At 43.9% G+C, this 16,064-nt stretch overlaps 1 protein-coding gene across 1 annotated transcript in view; it reads right to left on the reverse strand.

The window, feature by feature from the left end:
• The window catches only part of LOC126981378 (alpha-(1,3)-fucosyltransferase C-like), a 108,869-nt gene that overhangs the window by 41,225 nt on the left and 51,580 nt on the right, over positions 1 to 16,064 (reverse strand). The window contains exon 6 of the mRNA XM_050832404.1: positions 3,732 to 3,890. Coding sequence (XP_050688361.1) covers positions 3,732 to 3,890 — 159 coding nt within the window. The remainder of the gene's footprint in view (positions 1 to 3,731; positions 3,891 to 16,064) is intronic.

Genomic DNA, 16,064 nt, shown 5'->3' on the forward strand with positions numbered 1-16,064 from the left:
TATATATATATATTACAACAAAATGAAACAATGATAAAAAAAAGCCTGCTACTCGCTACTCCTGAATAGAGTGGCCAAAAAGAGAAATCAATTTCGGGAGGAGAGGTATCCTGATACCCTCTTCTTGAGAGAGTTCATTTCGTAGGCAGGAGGAAATACATATGAAAGAAGATTGTTCTAGAGTGTACTAGCGTGAGGGCTGAAAGATTGAAGATGCTGGTTAACTCTTGCATAAGGAGTTTGGACAATATAGGGATGAGCAATTGAGCATGAGTAGAAAGTCGCCGTGCAGCGGGGCCGAGGAAGAGGGGGAGGCATGCAGTTAGCAAGTTCAATAGAGCAGTCAGCGTTAAACAAATTGATAGAAGATAGAAAGAGACGCAACATGGCGGGGAAAATTAAGAGGTAGGAGACTATCAGTAAGAGGAGGAGACCTGATGAGACGAAGAGCCTTAGACTCCACTCTGTCCAAGAGAGCTGTGTGAGTGGAGCCGCCCCACACGTGAGATGCATACTCCATACGAGGGCGGACAAGGCCCATGTATATGGATAGCAACTGTGCGGGGGAGAAGAACTGGCGGAGACGATACAGAACGCCCAACCTCGAAGAAGTTTATTTAGTGAGAGAGGAGATGTGAAGTGTCCAGTTAAGATTTTGAGTTACGGATAGACCGAGGATGTTTAGTGTTGAAGATGGTGATAACTGAGTGTTGTCGAAGAATAGGGGATAGGTGTTTGGAAGATTGTGTCGAGTTGACAGGTGGAGAAATTGGGTTTTTGAGGCATTGAAGGACACAAGGTTCCTTTTACCCCAATCGGAAATGATGGTAAGGTCTGAGGTTAAGCGTTCTGCAGCCTGCAACCTGGAGTCATATAATTCCTGTTGAGAGGGTCTTCTGTTGAAAGAAGTTGAATACTGCAGAGTGGAGTCATCAGCGTATCTTTAGTCAGCCACACATGGTCCGTATAGTGTCCTGGGGCAGAATACGACGTTGCCCGCCTTTTTGACGATGTCTTGCTGAGGGAGAGTGATAATCTCTAAAGTATTTTACAACGCGACCCACTTGTTCTTCTATGTTGCCAATTTTCAAATCATGAGCCAAAACATTAAGAATATGTGCAGGGCAACCATGGGTTAGCAACTTCAGCTCATTTGCTTGTTGTAATTACTTTCTCATCTTGTTGACATTGGCTGTATTAGATGCTTAAGTCTGTCCTCATATAGCAAGTTTCTGACCTTTTTTTTTTTTTTTTTTTTTTGCCTCCATGGTCTCGCGGTGGGTGCCGAACTACGAATCCGCGGTCTTGGGTTCGAATCCCAACCTGGGCAGTCAGCGTGGAGCTCACCCAGTTGTTCATCTTCCTTTTCGGGCTGGTTGATAAATGGGTACCTGGGGAAACCTGGGGAAGGTAAACTGTGGTGAACCAGATGTCACGCTGACCCTGTGTCCCGGGTTGATGGGCTCTTCCCAGCACAGGCTCTAGGGCCAGTGTTACGGAGATGAGCACTGCGGCCACGCTCAGCTTCAGCGTATGTCCCCATCTTTACTCTTTTGGTTGGTCCCAGCCATTTCATGCCGCAGGCAACTGTTTTATATTGCCGCCATCTTGCTTAACTAATCCCCCGTCCCCTCCCGAACTTCACTTGATCTCTCTTTAGATAATTTCGCTGGAGTACGGGTTGATAGGCAATCATCAGGACAGCATGTGGGTAGTCTTGGGCCCCTCCAAACACTCGAGTGAACTAAAGAAAAGCTATTAAAAGGGACAAGAAACACCAACTATAGGAAGTGGAGGTAAAGGAAATATTTGAAACATATACTCTTGTTTTTCAAAGAATCACTTTACATACATACATGGATCATCCACAGTCTTTTCTGATACTTTCATTTGAAGCTTCTGTCATTATTCTTTATGCAATTTCAGTCAGGACATTTCCACAGCATGACCTGATCTGGTTAGACTGTTAAGTCTAAGTTGTAGAGTGGTGCTGGCCAATGGCTGGCTGGCTGTGGATGGTCAGTCTTAGGATTGGCTCAAGCAGCCAGCCAGGTTACTTATGGTGATGGAATATGATACAAGAATACTCCAACATGTGTTTTGAACTAATGTAGAGAATATTTACATTTACATGTATTTAATTATTTTCAATTATAAAAAAAAATATTAAAAAAAAAATCTGATACAAATTAAAGAAATCCGATTCTTATTTTTTTTAAATAAAAAAATCAACAAACTATATATATATATATATATATATATATATATATATATATATATATATATATATATATATATATATATATATATATATATATATATATATTTCCAAACATATGTAAACTTGTTGAATATTTTTAAACATTTTTTTCGACTGATGCATCTGGCACAGCTTAGGATCATTATATAACCTTGTAGAAGAAAGACCAGTGATACCAGTAGCTGAAAAGATCGGGAATAATACGGAATGCTAGGTGGCACCCCACATACCCAATATTAAAAAAAAGAATGATAGATGAAACAAGAGATATGTAAAACATAAACTATGGGATGTGGAGGACACTCATCCATCCATACAACCATCTTTCTCGAAAGAGTGTTGATCAACATGTAAATGGATCTGTGGGGAATTGATCCCTCGCGCACCGACATGTCCCATGTCTTTTCTCAAAAGGGGATATTATCAAGTCAACGAGTGTCTTTCAAATCTCAGCATGACCTGAACCTCAGACTCATGAGTGGCAATTTTAGCGGATCAGTCCACTTTACGACGATGCGGTGTGTGTCACTCATTCACAATAGAGTTATCACGTGCTGGACTAATAGGGGATATTAACCAGTCAAAGGATATCTGTTCAATCTTAGCAAGGCAATAACCTCTGTCTAAAAGTGTTGCAATTTGAGGTAATTGATTCATTGCACAAGGAAGCGGTGTGTCACTCATTCACCATAGGGTGATCACGTAATGGACTCACTGTTGCCAACCAGTACCTTCTTCGTACATCGTACCTTCATAGATCTATCGGTACGTATGAGAACATAAAGATTACCCACACATACCCGCGAGGCAGAATACACCGCTTGTCTGCCACATGGTACCTATTCATAACATTCACATGAGACTGCCCAACCGTCGCCCCAACACCTGAAAAATCGAACCTGTGACCTCACGGCTATGAGGTTGGTGTGCTAACCACTGCAATGTGGATCTCTCTCTCTCTCTCTCTCTCTCTCTCTCTCTCTCTCTCCTTTTTTTGTGTGTGTGTGCGTGTGTGTCTTGAGTGTGTAGTTCACCCACGGCCTGATCACGAGTCGGACTCGCAATCGCCAGCAAGTACACTCCCGACAGGAGCAAGCTCATTATTGTCGCTCTCTGGGCACGGTAAGTACCTTCTCACACTATCACACTACACTCCATATTCAATTTGCTCAAGATGGACAGTAGTCTCCTTGTCAGCGGAAACTTTCCGGCCTGAGCGCGTGTGTGTGTGTGTGTGTGTGTGTGTGTGTGTGTGGAGAGGTGGACGAACAGAAAGAGAGTGATGCGTGTAGTTGTGTAAAATAAACACAACTGACTTAGCTGCACTGCATTAATCATCAACAGTAATCTTGATACGTCAGTCGGAAGTCATGTTAGAACGCACTACTCGCTGTCGTGTCCCTAGCTTTCACCTGTTTGTATTGGGTGTGTAAGTACTTGGTGGTAAGTAGCAAACTGTAGGATGACTCACCTAAAGTACTCATTGTAGGCAGTATCATTGTGATGGAGATAAATGAGGTAGTCGGCCAGGGCATTCACTGACGGGAAGTTAAGGGCGTCAATGTAGGAATGAGGAGGCGCATGCGCAGAATAGTTCCCCAAACCAAACACCACCGGTACCACGTCAAGTCTGAAAGAACACGTTACGTGTAACACACACACACACACACACACACACACACACACACACACAGGCCCTGCAAAACTACAACTAGGTAAATACACACACACACACACACACACACACACACACACACACACACACACACACACACACAGAAAGACACACTGTCAATGCCTTTCCGTGCATTTGTTTCGTGATGGAAATTACAACTTGCAATAAGGTCAACTCAGCATGAGTTCGATTTTTGTTTTCTTTTATGTTCCGTTTGGAGGTTGGACATAACAGCCGGGCCCGCACGGTGGCTTGAGCGCCCGCAGTTTGGGGCAGGGATAATTGTTTAATCGGGTTTACTCTATGTCCATGGTTTTAACTGTTGTGTAACTATTCATTAACTCCGGCGGGCTCTCCGTGTTGGTGTTTGGAAAGGAAAGAAAATCTCGGAAGATCAGCGACTACTCTATCTGCCAGCTGAGCACAAGAGGCTGACGGTGGACATAGAGGGGCTTCCTGAGACAAAGAGACAAGAAGTGGAGAGATCAGAAGGGAGGGTTACAGCTTCTAATGATGAGGCCAGAGCGATGGTGCTCATTGCAAGTGCGTAGCTATAGCCATTTTTAGCTGAATTCAGTCCTATGTCGTTGTTCAACAGGTTGATCAACGTAATATACTGGTGAGGTTTTAAAATGACCACCTGTATTTCCTTCACCTTACGAATTGAAATCTTTCAAAAAGAGAATATCTGGACACATCTCTCAGAATTGACGTCTCTTTGGGCGACTACTCAGAACTATTATATATATATATATATATATATATATATATATATATATATATATATATATATATATATATATATATATATATATATATGTATGTTTGTATGTCTGTATTTCTGTATTTATATATATATATATATATATATATATATATATATATATATATATATATATATATATATATATATATATATATATATATTTACAGCAGAGGAGTCAGTTCAAGGGCATAAAAAAGGTAACAAATGTTAAAAAAAGCCCGATACTCACTGTTCCTAAAAAGAGTTAGTAGAGGAGTGGTCGAAGGATAGGTCAATTTCGGGAGGAGAGGTGTCCTGATACCCTCCTCTTGAAAGAGTTCAAGTCGTAGGCAGGAGGAAATACAGATGAAGGAAGAGTGTTCCAGGGTTTACCAGCGTGAGGGATGAAAGAGTGAAGACGCGAAAGGGGGAAGGCATGCAGTTAGCAAGTTCGGAAGAGCAGTCAGCATGAAAATATCGATAGAAGATAGAAAGAGGCAACATGACGGCGAAATTTAGGAGGTAGAAGACTATTAGTAAGAGGAGGAGAGCTGATGAGACGAAGAGCCTTAGACTCCACTCTGTCCAAGAGAGCTGTGTGAGTGGAGCCCCCCCACGCGTGAGATGCATACTTCATACGAGGGCGGACAAGGCCCCTGTAAATGGATATCAAGTGTGCGGGGGAGAAGAACTGGCGGAGACGGTACAGAACGCCCAGCCTCGAGGAAGCTGATTTAGTAAGAGAAGAGATATGAAGTTTCCAGTTGTGATTTTGAGTTAAGGATAGACCGAGGATGTTCAGTGTTGAAGAAGGTGATAGCTGAGTGTTGTCAAAGAATAGGGGATAGTTGTTTGGAAGATTGTGTCGAGTGGATAGGTGGAGAAACTGTGTTTTTGAGGCATTGAAGGACACCAAGTTCTTCTTGCCCCAATCGGAAGTAATAGTAAGGTCTGAGGATAAGCGTTCTGCCGCCTCCAGCCTGGAATCATTTAGTTCCTGTTGGGTGGGTCTTCTATTAGAAGAAGATGAATAATGGAGAGTAGAGTCATCGGCGTAAGAATGGATAGGACAGTTTATGTTGGAAAGAAGATCATCGATGAACAACAGAAAGAGAGTGGAAGATAGGATAGAACCCTGCGGAACACCACTATTAATAGGTTTGGGGGAAAAACAGTGACCGTCTACAACAGCAGAAATAGAACGGTCAGAGAGGAAACTGGAGATAAAGGTACAGAGAAAAGGATAGAAACCGTAGGAGGGTAGTTTGGAAACCAAAAGTTTGTGCCACACCCTATCAGAGGCTTTTGATATGTCCAGCGCAATAGCAAAGGTTTCACCGAAACGGCTAAGAGAGGATAACCAAGAATCAGTTAGGAATTAACCAGTAGAACACCCCTTGCGGAACCCATACTGGCGATCAGATAGAAGGTCAGAAGTGGAAAGGTGCTTTTCAATCTTCCTGTTAAGGATAGATTCAAAAGCTTTAGATAGACAAGAAAGCAAAGCTATAGGACGGTAGTTTGAGGGATTGGAACGGCCACTCTTCTTAGGCACAGGCTGTATAAAGGCATACTTCCAGCAAGAAGGAAAGGTAGATGTTGACAGGCAGAGGCAAAAGAGTTTGACCAGGCAGGGTGTCAGCACGGAAGCACAGTTTTTAAGGACAATAGGAGGCACTCCATCAGGACCATAAGCCTTCTGAGGATTGAGGCCATAGAGGGCTTAGAAAACATCACTCTAATAACAGGCATAAAGGAGTCAGAGGGTGGATGAATAGGAGGAATATGCCCAGAATCGTCCAGAGTGGAGTTTTATAGAGAAAGTTTGAGAGAAGAGTTCAGCCTTAGAGATAGATGAGACGAGTTGAAGAAGTGAAGTTGGAGATGTTTTAGGTAAATGCCAAAAGTCACGGAAAGAATTGAAAAAAGCAAGGTTTGAGCATTTTCTATCAATAAGGAGTTTTTGGTAAGTCGGAGAATAGATTTGGCACCATTCCGGGCAGACATGTAAAGTTCATGGTAAGCGGGAGTTCGAAGGTTGTGGTACCTTTTGTGAGCTGCCTCTCTATCTTTGATAGTACGAGAACAAGCGTGATTAAACAAAGGCTTTTTAGAATGAGAAGTAGAGAAATTACGTGGAATGTATGCCTCCATTCCAGAGACAATTACCTTTGTGATGCGCTGGGCACACACAGAGGGGTCTCTATCCTGGCAGCAGTAATCATTCCACGGGAAATCGGAAAAGTACATCCTCAGGTCGTCCCACCGAGCTGAAGCAAAATGCCAGAAGCATCGCCTCCTCGGTGGGTCCAGAGGGTGTATAGGAGCGATAGGACAGGATACAGAATTTAGGTTGCGATCGGAGGAGCCCAACGGAGATAACAGTTTGATAGAGTAAGCAGAGGGGTTACAGGTAAGGAAGAGGTCTAGTATGTTGGGCCGGTCTCCAAGACGGTCGGGGATACGTGTAGGGTGTTGAACCAACAGCTCTAGGTCATTGAGGAGAGCAAAGTTGTAGGCTTGTTCACCAGGCTGGTCAGTGAAAGAGGATGAAAGCCAAACCTAGTGGTGAACATTAAAATCTCCCAAGATGGAGATTTCAGCGAAGGGAGAGTGGGTCAAGATGTGCTCCACTTTAGAGACTTAGATGATAGATAAACAGCACATATGTATTTAGTAGTAGAATGACAATGAAGTCTTAGCCAGATGGTGGAAAATTCTGAAGAGTCAAGGTCGTGGGCACGAGAGCAAGATATGTCGTTGCGCACGTAGGCGTTACATCCAGCTTTGGATTGAAATTTAGGATAGAGATAGTAGGAGGGAACAGAGTAGAGATTGCTGTCAGTAGCCTCAGAAACCTGCGTTTCGGTGAGGAAGAGAAGGTGAGGTTTAGAGGAGGAGCTATATATATATATATATATATATATATATATATATATATATATATATATATATATATATATATATATATATATATATATATATATATATATATATATATATATATATATATATATATACACACACACACACACACACACACACACATACACACGGGTTCGAAAGGGACGCGGGTTCGAAGCCTGGCCGCCGCACAGCTGAGGTTTTGCAGTCACCGCCAAGTGGCATAAGACTACCCACATGCTGGCCTAAAGACCGCCCATCAACCCGGGCTCTAGATAACCTCTCCAAAGAGAGGCTCAAAGATGAGTTCCGGGGGAGCAGCATGAGCCAACACAAGATGGCGCCACTATAAACACTCGCCTACGCCAGAACGGGCCAGTAACATCATAATCTCAGGAATCCTCCCGAGGGTCGGCGCCGAATCTAGCTTTTACAATAAGGCCTTCAGCACAAACAACAGACTTCAGTCCCTTTGCTCACAAGAAAACGTCCAGTTCGCTAACTTGTGGAACAATTTTTACTACGATTCAGACTTGTTCCTTCCTGATGGCATTTACTTAAACCCTGTTGGAGCAGCCCGTTTCGGGAGACTGCTCTGTGACCAAGTGGCTCTTCGAAAGCCAAAAAACGCAGAGGCGAGAACACCAGCAGCTCCACCATAAGGATGCACTCAACCCGCAAAACTCCCGACTCGAATCACTTTCAAGCTTGCTATGTAAAGGCTCGTAGCCTACGTAACAAATTTGAAGACTTAGAAGTCCTCGCAGCTACAAATCATTACCACATCATCGGAGTCACAGAATCTTGGATAAACACTTCAAATAGAGATTTCATTGCGGTATATAGATTACCGGGTTATACCATCTTTAGTCATGAAAGAGAGAACAGACAGGGTGGAGGCGTTATCTTTTATATCCGAAACTCTTTCCATCCAGTATCCGTGAAAACATATATTATAACCAATGTAGACACGGTCTTCATTGAAATTAAAAATAAATCTCGTAAAATAATAATTGGACTTATCTACAGACCGCCAAGGCAGACTCTTGATATCGACCACGCATTAAGTGAATTATTATTAGAAACAAGGAGCAGTTGCGAGGCAGTAATTGTTGGGGACTTTAACTTGCCAGTGAAAAGATGGGGTGAACCGTTGAACTGTCATACAGGGCTCGACCTGTACACAAATTTACTAGAAAGTGATTTGCATCAACACGTTCAAGAACCGACTCGGGAAAATAATATACTTGACCTTATCTTTTCAACGACAGCTGATCTAGTTAACGAAGTAAATGTTGGTCCAATTTTTAGTTCTAGCGATCACCGAACAATCACATTCAGCATCAATATGAAAGAAAGTAAAGTAACTCCTAGTAAAGAAAAGGTGCCTGAATATCAGAGAGCGAATTTCGTAAGACTCCGATCAATTCTAAATAATTCTGACTGGACTGAAATCACGGCGGAAACAGATATTGATAAATCTTGGGGGGCCTTCACCACAATATTGAACAATGCCATGAGCATATGCGTACCCTATCGTAGCAGACGTTCAGCTTCTAGGAAGAAACCCAAATGGTGGAATAACGAAATTCAATATAGCCTATCTCTTAAAAAATGCGTATACAGTAGATACATACCAACTCAGAGCGAGGCTGATAAACTAGAGTTGGACAGAATTCGCCGCGAAACCAAGAAATTAATAAAACGAAGCAAGAAAAATCTTGAAGAATATATAGCGGAAACAAGCAAATCTAATCCTAAAGAATTTTTCAGCTATGTAAATAATAAAAAGTCACTCACTTGTGGTATCGGACCGCTTGCTAATGAAAACACACGAAACGATGAAAATGAAATGGCTACAATCCTAAATAACTTTTTCGCATCCGCATTTACCGACGAAGATTGTTTATCACCTCAACCGCCGGAGGTTAGAAGGGCCGAAAAGATGTTAAGTGGCGTGCTCATCGTAGAAAATGACATTTTACGCACAATTGAAAAGATTAAAGTTAGCAAAGCTCCTGGTCCAGACAAAATTAACCCTAGGGTCTTAAAAGAAATCAAACATCAAATTTGTAAACCACTTTACATCATATTCAATAAATCTTTAACAGCTGGAAAAGTTCCGTCGGATTGGAAACTTGCAAATGTCACACCAATTTTCAAAAAGGGGGACAAGTCTCATCCAGGAAACTATCGACCAATTAGCCTGACATCTATTGTTTGTAAGTTAATGGAGACTATCATTCGCGACAATATGGTGAAATTCTTCGAAGAAAATAATATAATAAATAATTCACAACATGGCTTCTGGAGTAAACGTTCGTGTTTGACTAACTTACTTGATTTTTTTCACTATATTTTTGAGGTGTTCGATGAAAGAGGATCAGTAGATATCATATATCTGGATTTTCAAAAGGCATTTGATAAGGTCCCCCACCAATGATTGCTCAGCAAACTATTGGCGCACGGTATATCGGGTAACATTCGCAATTGGCTTGTGGACTGGCTCTCTGAGCGGAAACAGAGAGTAGTTCTAAACGTTGTTACATCTAACCGGCTCGATGTCAAAAGCGGCGTACCTCAATGATCAGTGCTTGGCCCCATGCTCTTCTTAATTTATGTTAATGATATCGATGATGGGCTCACCTGCAAAGTATCAAAATTTGCTGATGACACAAAAATTGCTAGTAAAATAACTGCGACACTCGACGAAGAAGCTTTACAATCAGATCTAGATCGACTTGCACGTTGGGCCAATCAATGACAAATTAAATTTAACGTTGACAAATGTAAAGTGTTGCACATCGGAAAAAATAACAATCGCGTTCGGTACGTAATGAATGGCAAACAACTTTCTGCAGTAAGTAAAGAAAAGGATCTTGGAATCACTATATCATGCGATTTAAAGCCCGGTTGTAACGGGCTTGTCGGGGGGCGTTTAAAGGGTGTTGATTAAGACTTCAGCTTCCTTAAGGCGAATTATATTCGTAGCCTTTATGTACAAGAAGCGACGGAGCGAGAGCGACTGTCGTTGTGTGTCAGTCGGACTCTCGTGAAGGAGTGGCGAGTTACAGGTTGGAAAATAATGGTTACAATTGGTCACGTATGTCAAGGTGACCTCCACGCACCATCGGAGTGCTAAGTATACAAAACTGAGACGGTAAACACTGACGGACGACATTCCTATAAGGTGGCGTGATCTATCTGTCGTGGGGTTTTTCCATTGACAATTGTATGCCTAATTCGTGGTGATATTAAATAATAATAATACATTGATATCCTACTATAACACTGCTCGGTCACCTACCAGTGATCGCGACCTCGCGATATATAAAAATCGAAATAGCAGTCTAGGTACCATGAACATACATAGAGGGAGTTTGTCAAGCAGACTGCCTATGATACAATTATATCAAAACACTGGCTATGTAAGAACAGATGTGGAATTATAATATAAATAGGGAGAGGGAGACCACAACGTGTGTGACATGAAACATAAGAAACCTCTCAAAAGATAAATATAAGGACACATGTATAAGAAATTATCAACTGGCATAGTTACAGACAATGAAACGTTGATCTAGCTCCTAAAAAAAAATACAGTAGTGAAACACAGTACAATGTTAAGTATAGGAGCAGCCAGGTTTCTGTCCCCTGACTTGTCTGAGAAAAGGAAAACTACCTTGCCAGTGGCCTCCCTGCATCCAGTCGCCGTGTCTGCACAACCAAATAATCGTGCAGGACAGAGTTTCTCCTAATAAGGTAGCACATGACGACGAGACTGACGAACATCAGAAACATTGGTACAAAAAATCCAGGGTACAGGTAGGGGAGATGCAAATAATCAGGCAGCGTTTCCTCCAGGGTTTCCGCTAACTCTGTTTTGTTCGCGAAAGACAATGAATTAAGGGAATTAGTCACATACGAGATGCTGGAGAAATGAATGTCATCGAGAGACCGTAGAGGAAACACTCGATGGGAAATATTGGCCGTGAAAACCAGACGAATCCGGGACGGGTACGTTGTTATGTTAGTGGAGCGGATATAGCATGCTTCCGCTATGGCATAGTGACCAGTAACCCGTTGATAAGTGGTACCTTCCGGGCAGATGACCGATACATAGAATGACTGAGGGAAATAAAAATAATGCAGACCCTGAAAGTTCTTATGGAAAACAGGCGTTGGTGTTAGCTGCTTGTAAGGGCACAGGGAAAGAGCGTCAGACGCGTTCACGCGGGTGAGGGTGATCTCGCAAACCCCTCCCCGAACTGGAAGGAAGGCAAAGAGAGACGCAGAGCAATAGAATCGCCCGAAGACCGTCTCCTTGCAATACTGCAAGAGTGAGTAGCTACCCGTTGAATACAGAGCGAAATCCTTCGCGATTAGAACAAGAGACGGGGACGTGTCCAGGGCTAACACACTGTCCTTTGCCGAAAAAGGAAACGGGACAATTTCGTGTGCCTCAAACACGTCCGCCGTCTGAAAGGGAACATGAATGATTATGGCATCAGGGGTGAGGCTGGACTCAATCAAGGGGTAAAAATATTGACTCATGTCCGGGGTGAATAAAGGCGTCAGGCTATAATTTTGATACCCGATCTGGACAGTCGTTCTCAAATCGTGTAGAGGGAACAAGGCAGGTGTGACTCTACCGTGCGCTGCATCAACCATGTTGCTAATAACCTGCTGATTAGCCGTTGCGACGGAGTTAATGACGTTTTCCAATACATGCAAGGCCTGATCTAGGAGGAGAAACTGATTCACCTGGTCGATCTGTTTGACAACTATGTTGATAACCTCTACCATCTTATTTGTCTGCTCTAGCAGTTCGTCAATGTTAGTATGCAATTGCGCAAGTTTTCTACAATTGGCGTTGATCACCCTGCGATTTCTAGCAGCAAAGGAAAGTACATGAGCGTAGTGGTCCCGCAAATCGCGAACGTCCTCGTCGGTAGCCGTACCGAAAAGGAACTTTGAGGCGGACCCCACGATGTTGAGCAACCCCCTCTTTACCCGAGAGTGAACGGAGTGAAAACTATAATCCATGTTTACCTCATCAACTTTTCCCCGTAAGAACAGAATCCTATCCTCCAGTAGTTGAAAAAGAGTCAGAGAGTTGGTACTAGAAGGAGCCTTTGATTCCCTAGTCTTGGTAGCCCGGATGGCGTCTGCCATGCCGAGTAGTTTTTCTGAGACTATCCTGATTATGTCCGTGCTGTTGGTCAAGGAAGTATATGGATATTTTACGAGGAGCACATCTTCTATGAGGAAGACCTCTCCTATGTGTGCCGTGAGGGCACCAGGCTTCAGGTGGATGGGTGTTGCAAGCAGGGAGCCGAGGGACAACAAGATGATCAGAAAACGCAACATCATGATCTGAAAGTGGTGGGAATGAAGTATTTAAACCCGTGGTCTCAAGTTATAGCTATGGGTGTTGGGATTATCCTGTGGAACATTTGACTCTGAGGGGGAAGTACCAATATCAAGGTCCAAAGGTGAGGGAATTACTTTCAGACGATCACTGTGAACTTCTAGACTGACTCCACTATTCGACTCGAGAACCTCGAACCGATTTCCCCTGACATTCCGAACAACTCGGTAAGGACCCACAAATTTAGCCCCCAGTTTCGAACTCCTTTCCGCTTGCTTAATCATGACTGTGTCACCCTCTTTGAAATTCACCGGGACGGCCTGTTTGTGTTGTTTTGACATCATTTCAACCTTCGTAGCTTTCAACGTACACCTAACTTCTGAGTGTATCTTGGAAAACATATGCATCTGCTGTTGTGCGTACCTATCAATGTTGTAGAGAGGTTGCTGTGGGGTTGTAAGGAAGTCGTACGGAAGACGTTTCTCCACCCCATACAAGATGTAGTAGGGAGACTTCCCCGTAGAGTCGTTTACCGACGTATTTATGGAAGCGGCTATATGCGATAGCCAATCCTCCCAATTATCGTGGAGATCGTTCACGATAGGCCTGAGGACCTGTAAGATTTTCCTATTAGCCCTCTCCGCCAACCCATTAGCAGCTGGGTGGTAAGCTGTGATGAAGGATTGCGTGATGTTAAACTGAGCGCATATTTCGCTCAATACTGAGTTCCTAAACTCGGTGCCATTGTCACTCAGAAGAATTCGAGGAGACGAATGTGGACACAACACGTGAGTCACGAGGGCATGGGCCACGCGTGTGGCTGTCTTGTCCTTGAGAGGCGCTAGAACTAGAAACCTAGAGAACTGGTCGACGCACACCAATAAGTAGCGCGAGCCATGTTGGCTCTGGGGGAGCTGTAGTAAGTCTATATTAACAACATCCCATGGCGCCTCTGGTACTGGGTATTGCAACATAGGTGCTGGCCCTTTGACGGACCCCTTGTGCTTAGCACAAACGACGCAATGTGCGACATGTTTTTCTACATCAACCCGTAATGTGGGCCAGTAGAATTTTCGTCTGGTGACAGATAGCGTCTTGTCTCTTCCTGGGTGACCCGCAATGGGAGTGTTATGGACCAGCTTAAGCGTCACGGGGACGTATATGTCTGGGATGACCAGTTGGTCTATAGGTACCGGTTTGGTTGGCCATGACCTACAAAGGAGGTTGTCCTCTGATAGGAAGAATTGTGAAAAGTGAACTGGCAATTCAGGAAGGTTTGATTCGTCTCCCGACTCGAGGGCGTAAATTAACCTCTTCCACACAGGGTGGTCACGCTGAGCAGTGTGTAGCTCAGGTGAAGTGAAGTTGTGGATGACCTCTGGGGTGGTAATCGCGCCTATCGGAACATTCCGAGATAAGGCATCTGCGACCACATTTGTTTTCCCGGTGATGTATTTTATCTCCGGATTGTATGCTTGGATCGTTAAGAACCATCTTGCCAGACGACCGTGTAGGTTTTTTCCCTTGAAAAGATCAGTTATGGCCGCGTGGTCCGTAAACACCACAATTTTGTACCCCATCACAATGTCACGAAAATGCTTCAGAGCCCACACAATGGCAAGAGCCTCTAGGTGGGTAACAGAATAGTTCTTTTCCGGAGCTGTAAGTACTCGACTGGCGAACGCTATCACATGCTTTTTGCCGGACATATCTGTTTGCATCAGCGCGGCTCCTACTCCACTAGCCGAAGCGTCGGTACAAAGCTGAAAGGGGTCCTTGAAATCCGGAAAGACAAGGACCGGAGCCCGTGTAAGCGCTTTCTTTAAATCCTCAAAACTCGTTTGTTGAGCTGGGAGCCACTGAAATGGTACGTCTTTCTTTAAAAGATGCGTTAGGGGACTCGCGCGAGCTGCGAAGTCCTTAATGAAAGGCCTGTAATAACCTGCGACACCCAAGAAAGACCGTACCTTGTCCGCAGACGTAGGCTGAGGGAACTCGGCAATAGCCTTTATTTTGTCGTCCACTGTATGGATGCCGAATTCGTCCACGACATGCCCCAAGAACTTGATCCGAGGCTTTAAAAATTCACATTTGGTGATTTTGAGCTTTAATCCGACTTCTTGAAGTCTGTGTAGGACTGCTTTTAGTGTTTCCATGTGAGCATGCACGTCTTTACTTGCTATGATGATGTCGTCTAAATACACATAGACAGAGTTGCCCAGCAAGTCACCAAAAATACTGTTCATTGACCTTTTGAAGGTCAAGGGATCTCCTTTGAGCCCGAACGGCATCCTCGTCCACTCATAGTGGCCATGAGGCGTGCTGAAAGCCGTTATTTCACGTGACTCGGGGGCCATGGGCAGTTGCCAGTAGCCACTGACCAGATCAAGACTCGTAAAGACTTTATTTCCTCTACCGAGACACATCAGAAGATCTCTAAGAACGGGAAGCGGAAAATGATCATCCACGGTCGCGGTGTTCACACGCCGGAAATCAATCACAGGACGATAAGAGCCGTCTGTCTTTGGAACCAGGAACAAGGGCGAATTCCACGGGGAATTCGATTCTTTGATGACACCTTGTTCTAACATTTCAGAGATAAGTTGTTGCACCACCTCCCTCTGACTGTGGGGGAGCTTGTACGCATTGATATATACAGGATTTGTATTGGGTTTTAACTTAATGTGGTGTTCAGCACACTGCGTAACTCCAAGCGGCTCGCCTGGTAGAGCAAGCGCCCCCCGATAAAGCTCCAGAAGCTGGACTAAGGTTGGCTTAATTTCGGAATAGTGTGCAACTTTTAGGAACGCCTCTAAATGAGCTGTGTCTTGTTCGGGAGAAGCCTGACACGCCGAGGATATGCCGGAAACTTGGGCTGAAGGGTATTCAGCTGGTTCCGGGGCGACATTTCTCCCATACACTAGACACTGGCATAATCGAACACCGTGTTTTAAGGATACAGGGGATCCAGACGTGTTTATTACCAATGCCTCTGAATAAACACACTCCTTGACTTTTGCAAGAGTTACCTCCACCGTCACGCGGTGTACGTGAGAACTCCGTCGATACACATCACTGCCCGCCGGAGGGGCGTTAGGCAAACGGATTT

The sequence above is a fragment of the Eriocheir sinensis genome, chromosome 47, assembly GCF_024679095.1.
Source record: "Eriocheir sinensis breed Jianghai 21 chromosome 47, ASM2467909v1, whole genome shotgun sequence".
NCBI lineage: Eukaryota > Metazoa > Arthropoda > Malacostraca > Decapoda > Varunidae > Eriocheir > Eriocheir sinensis.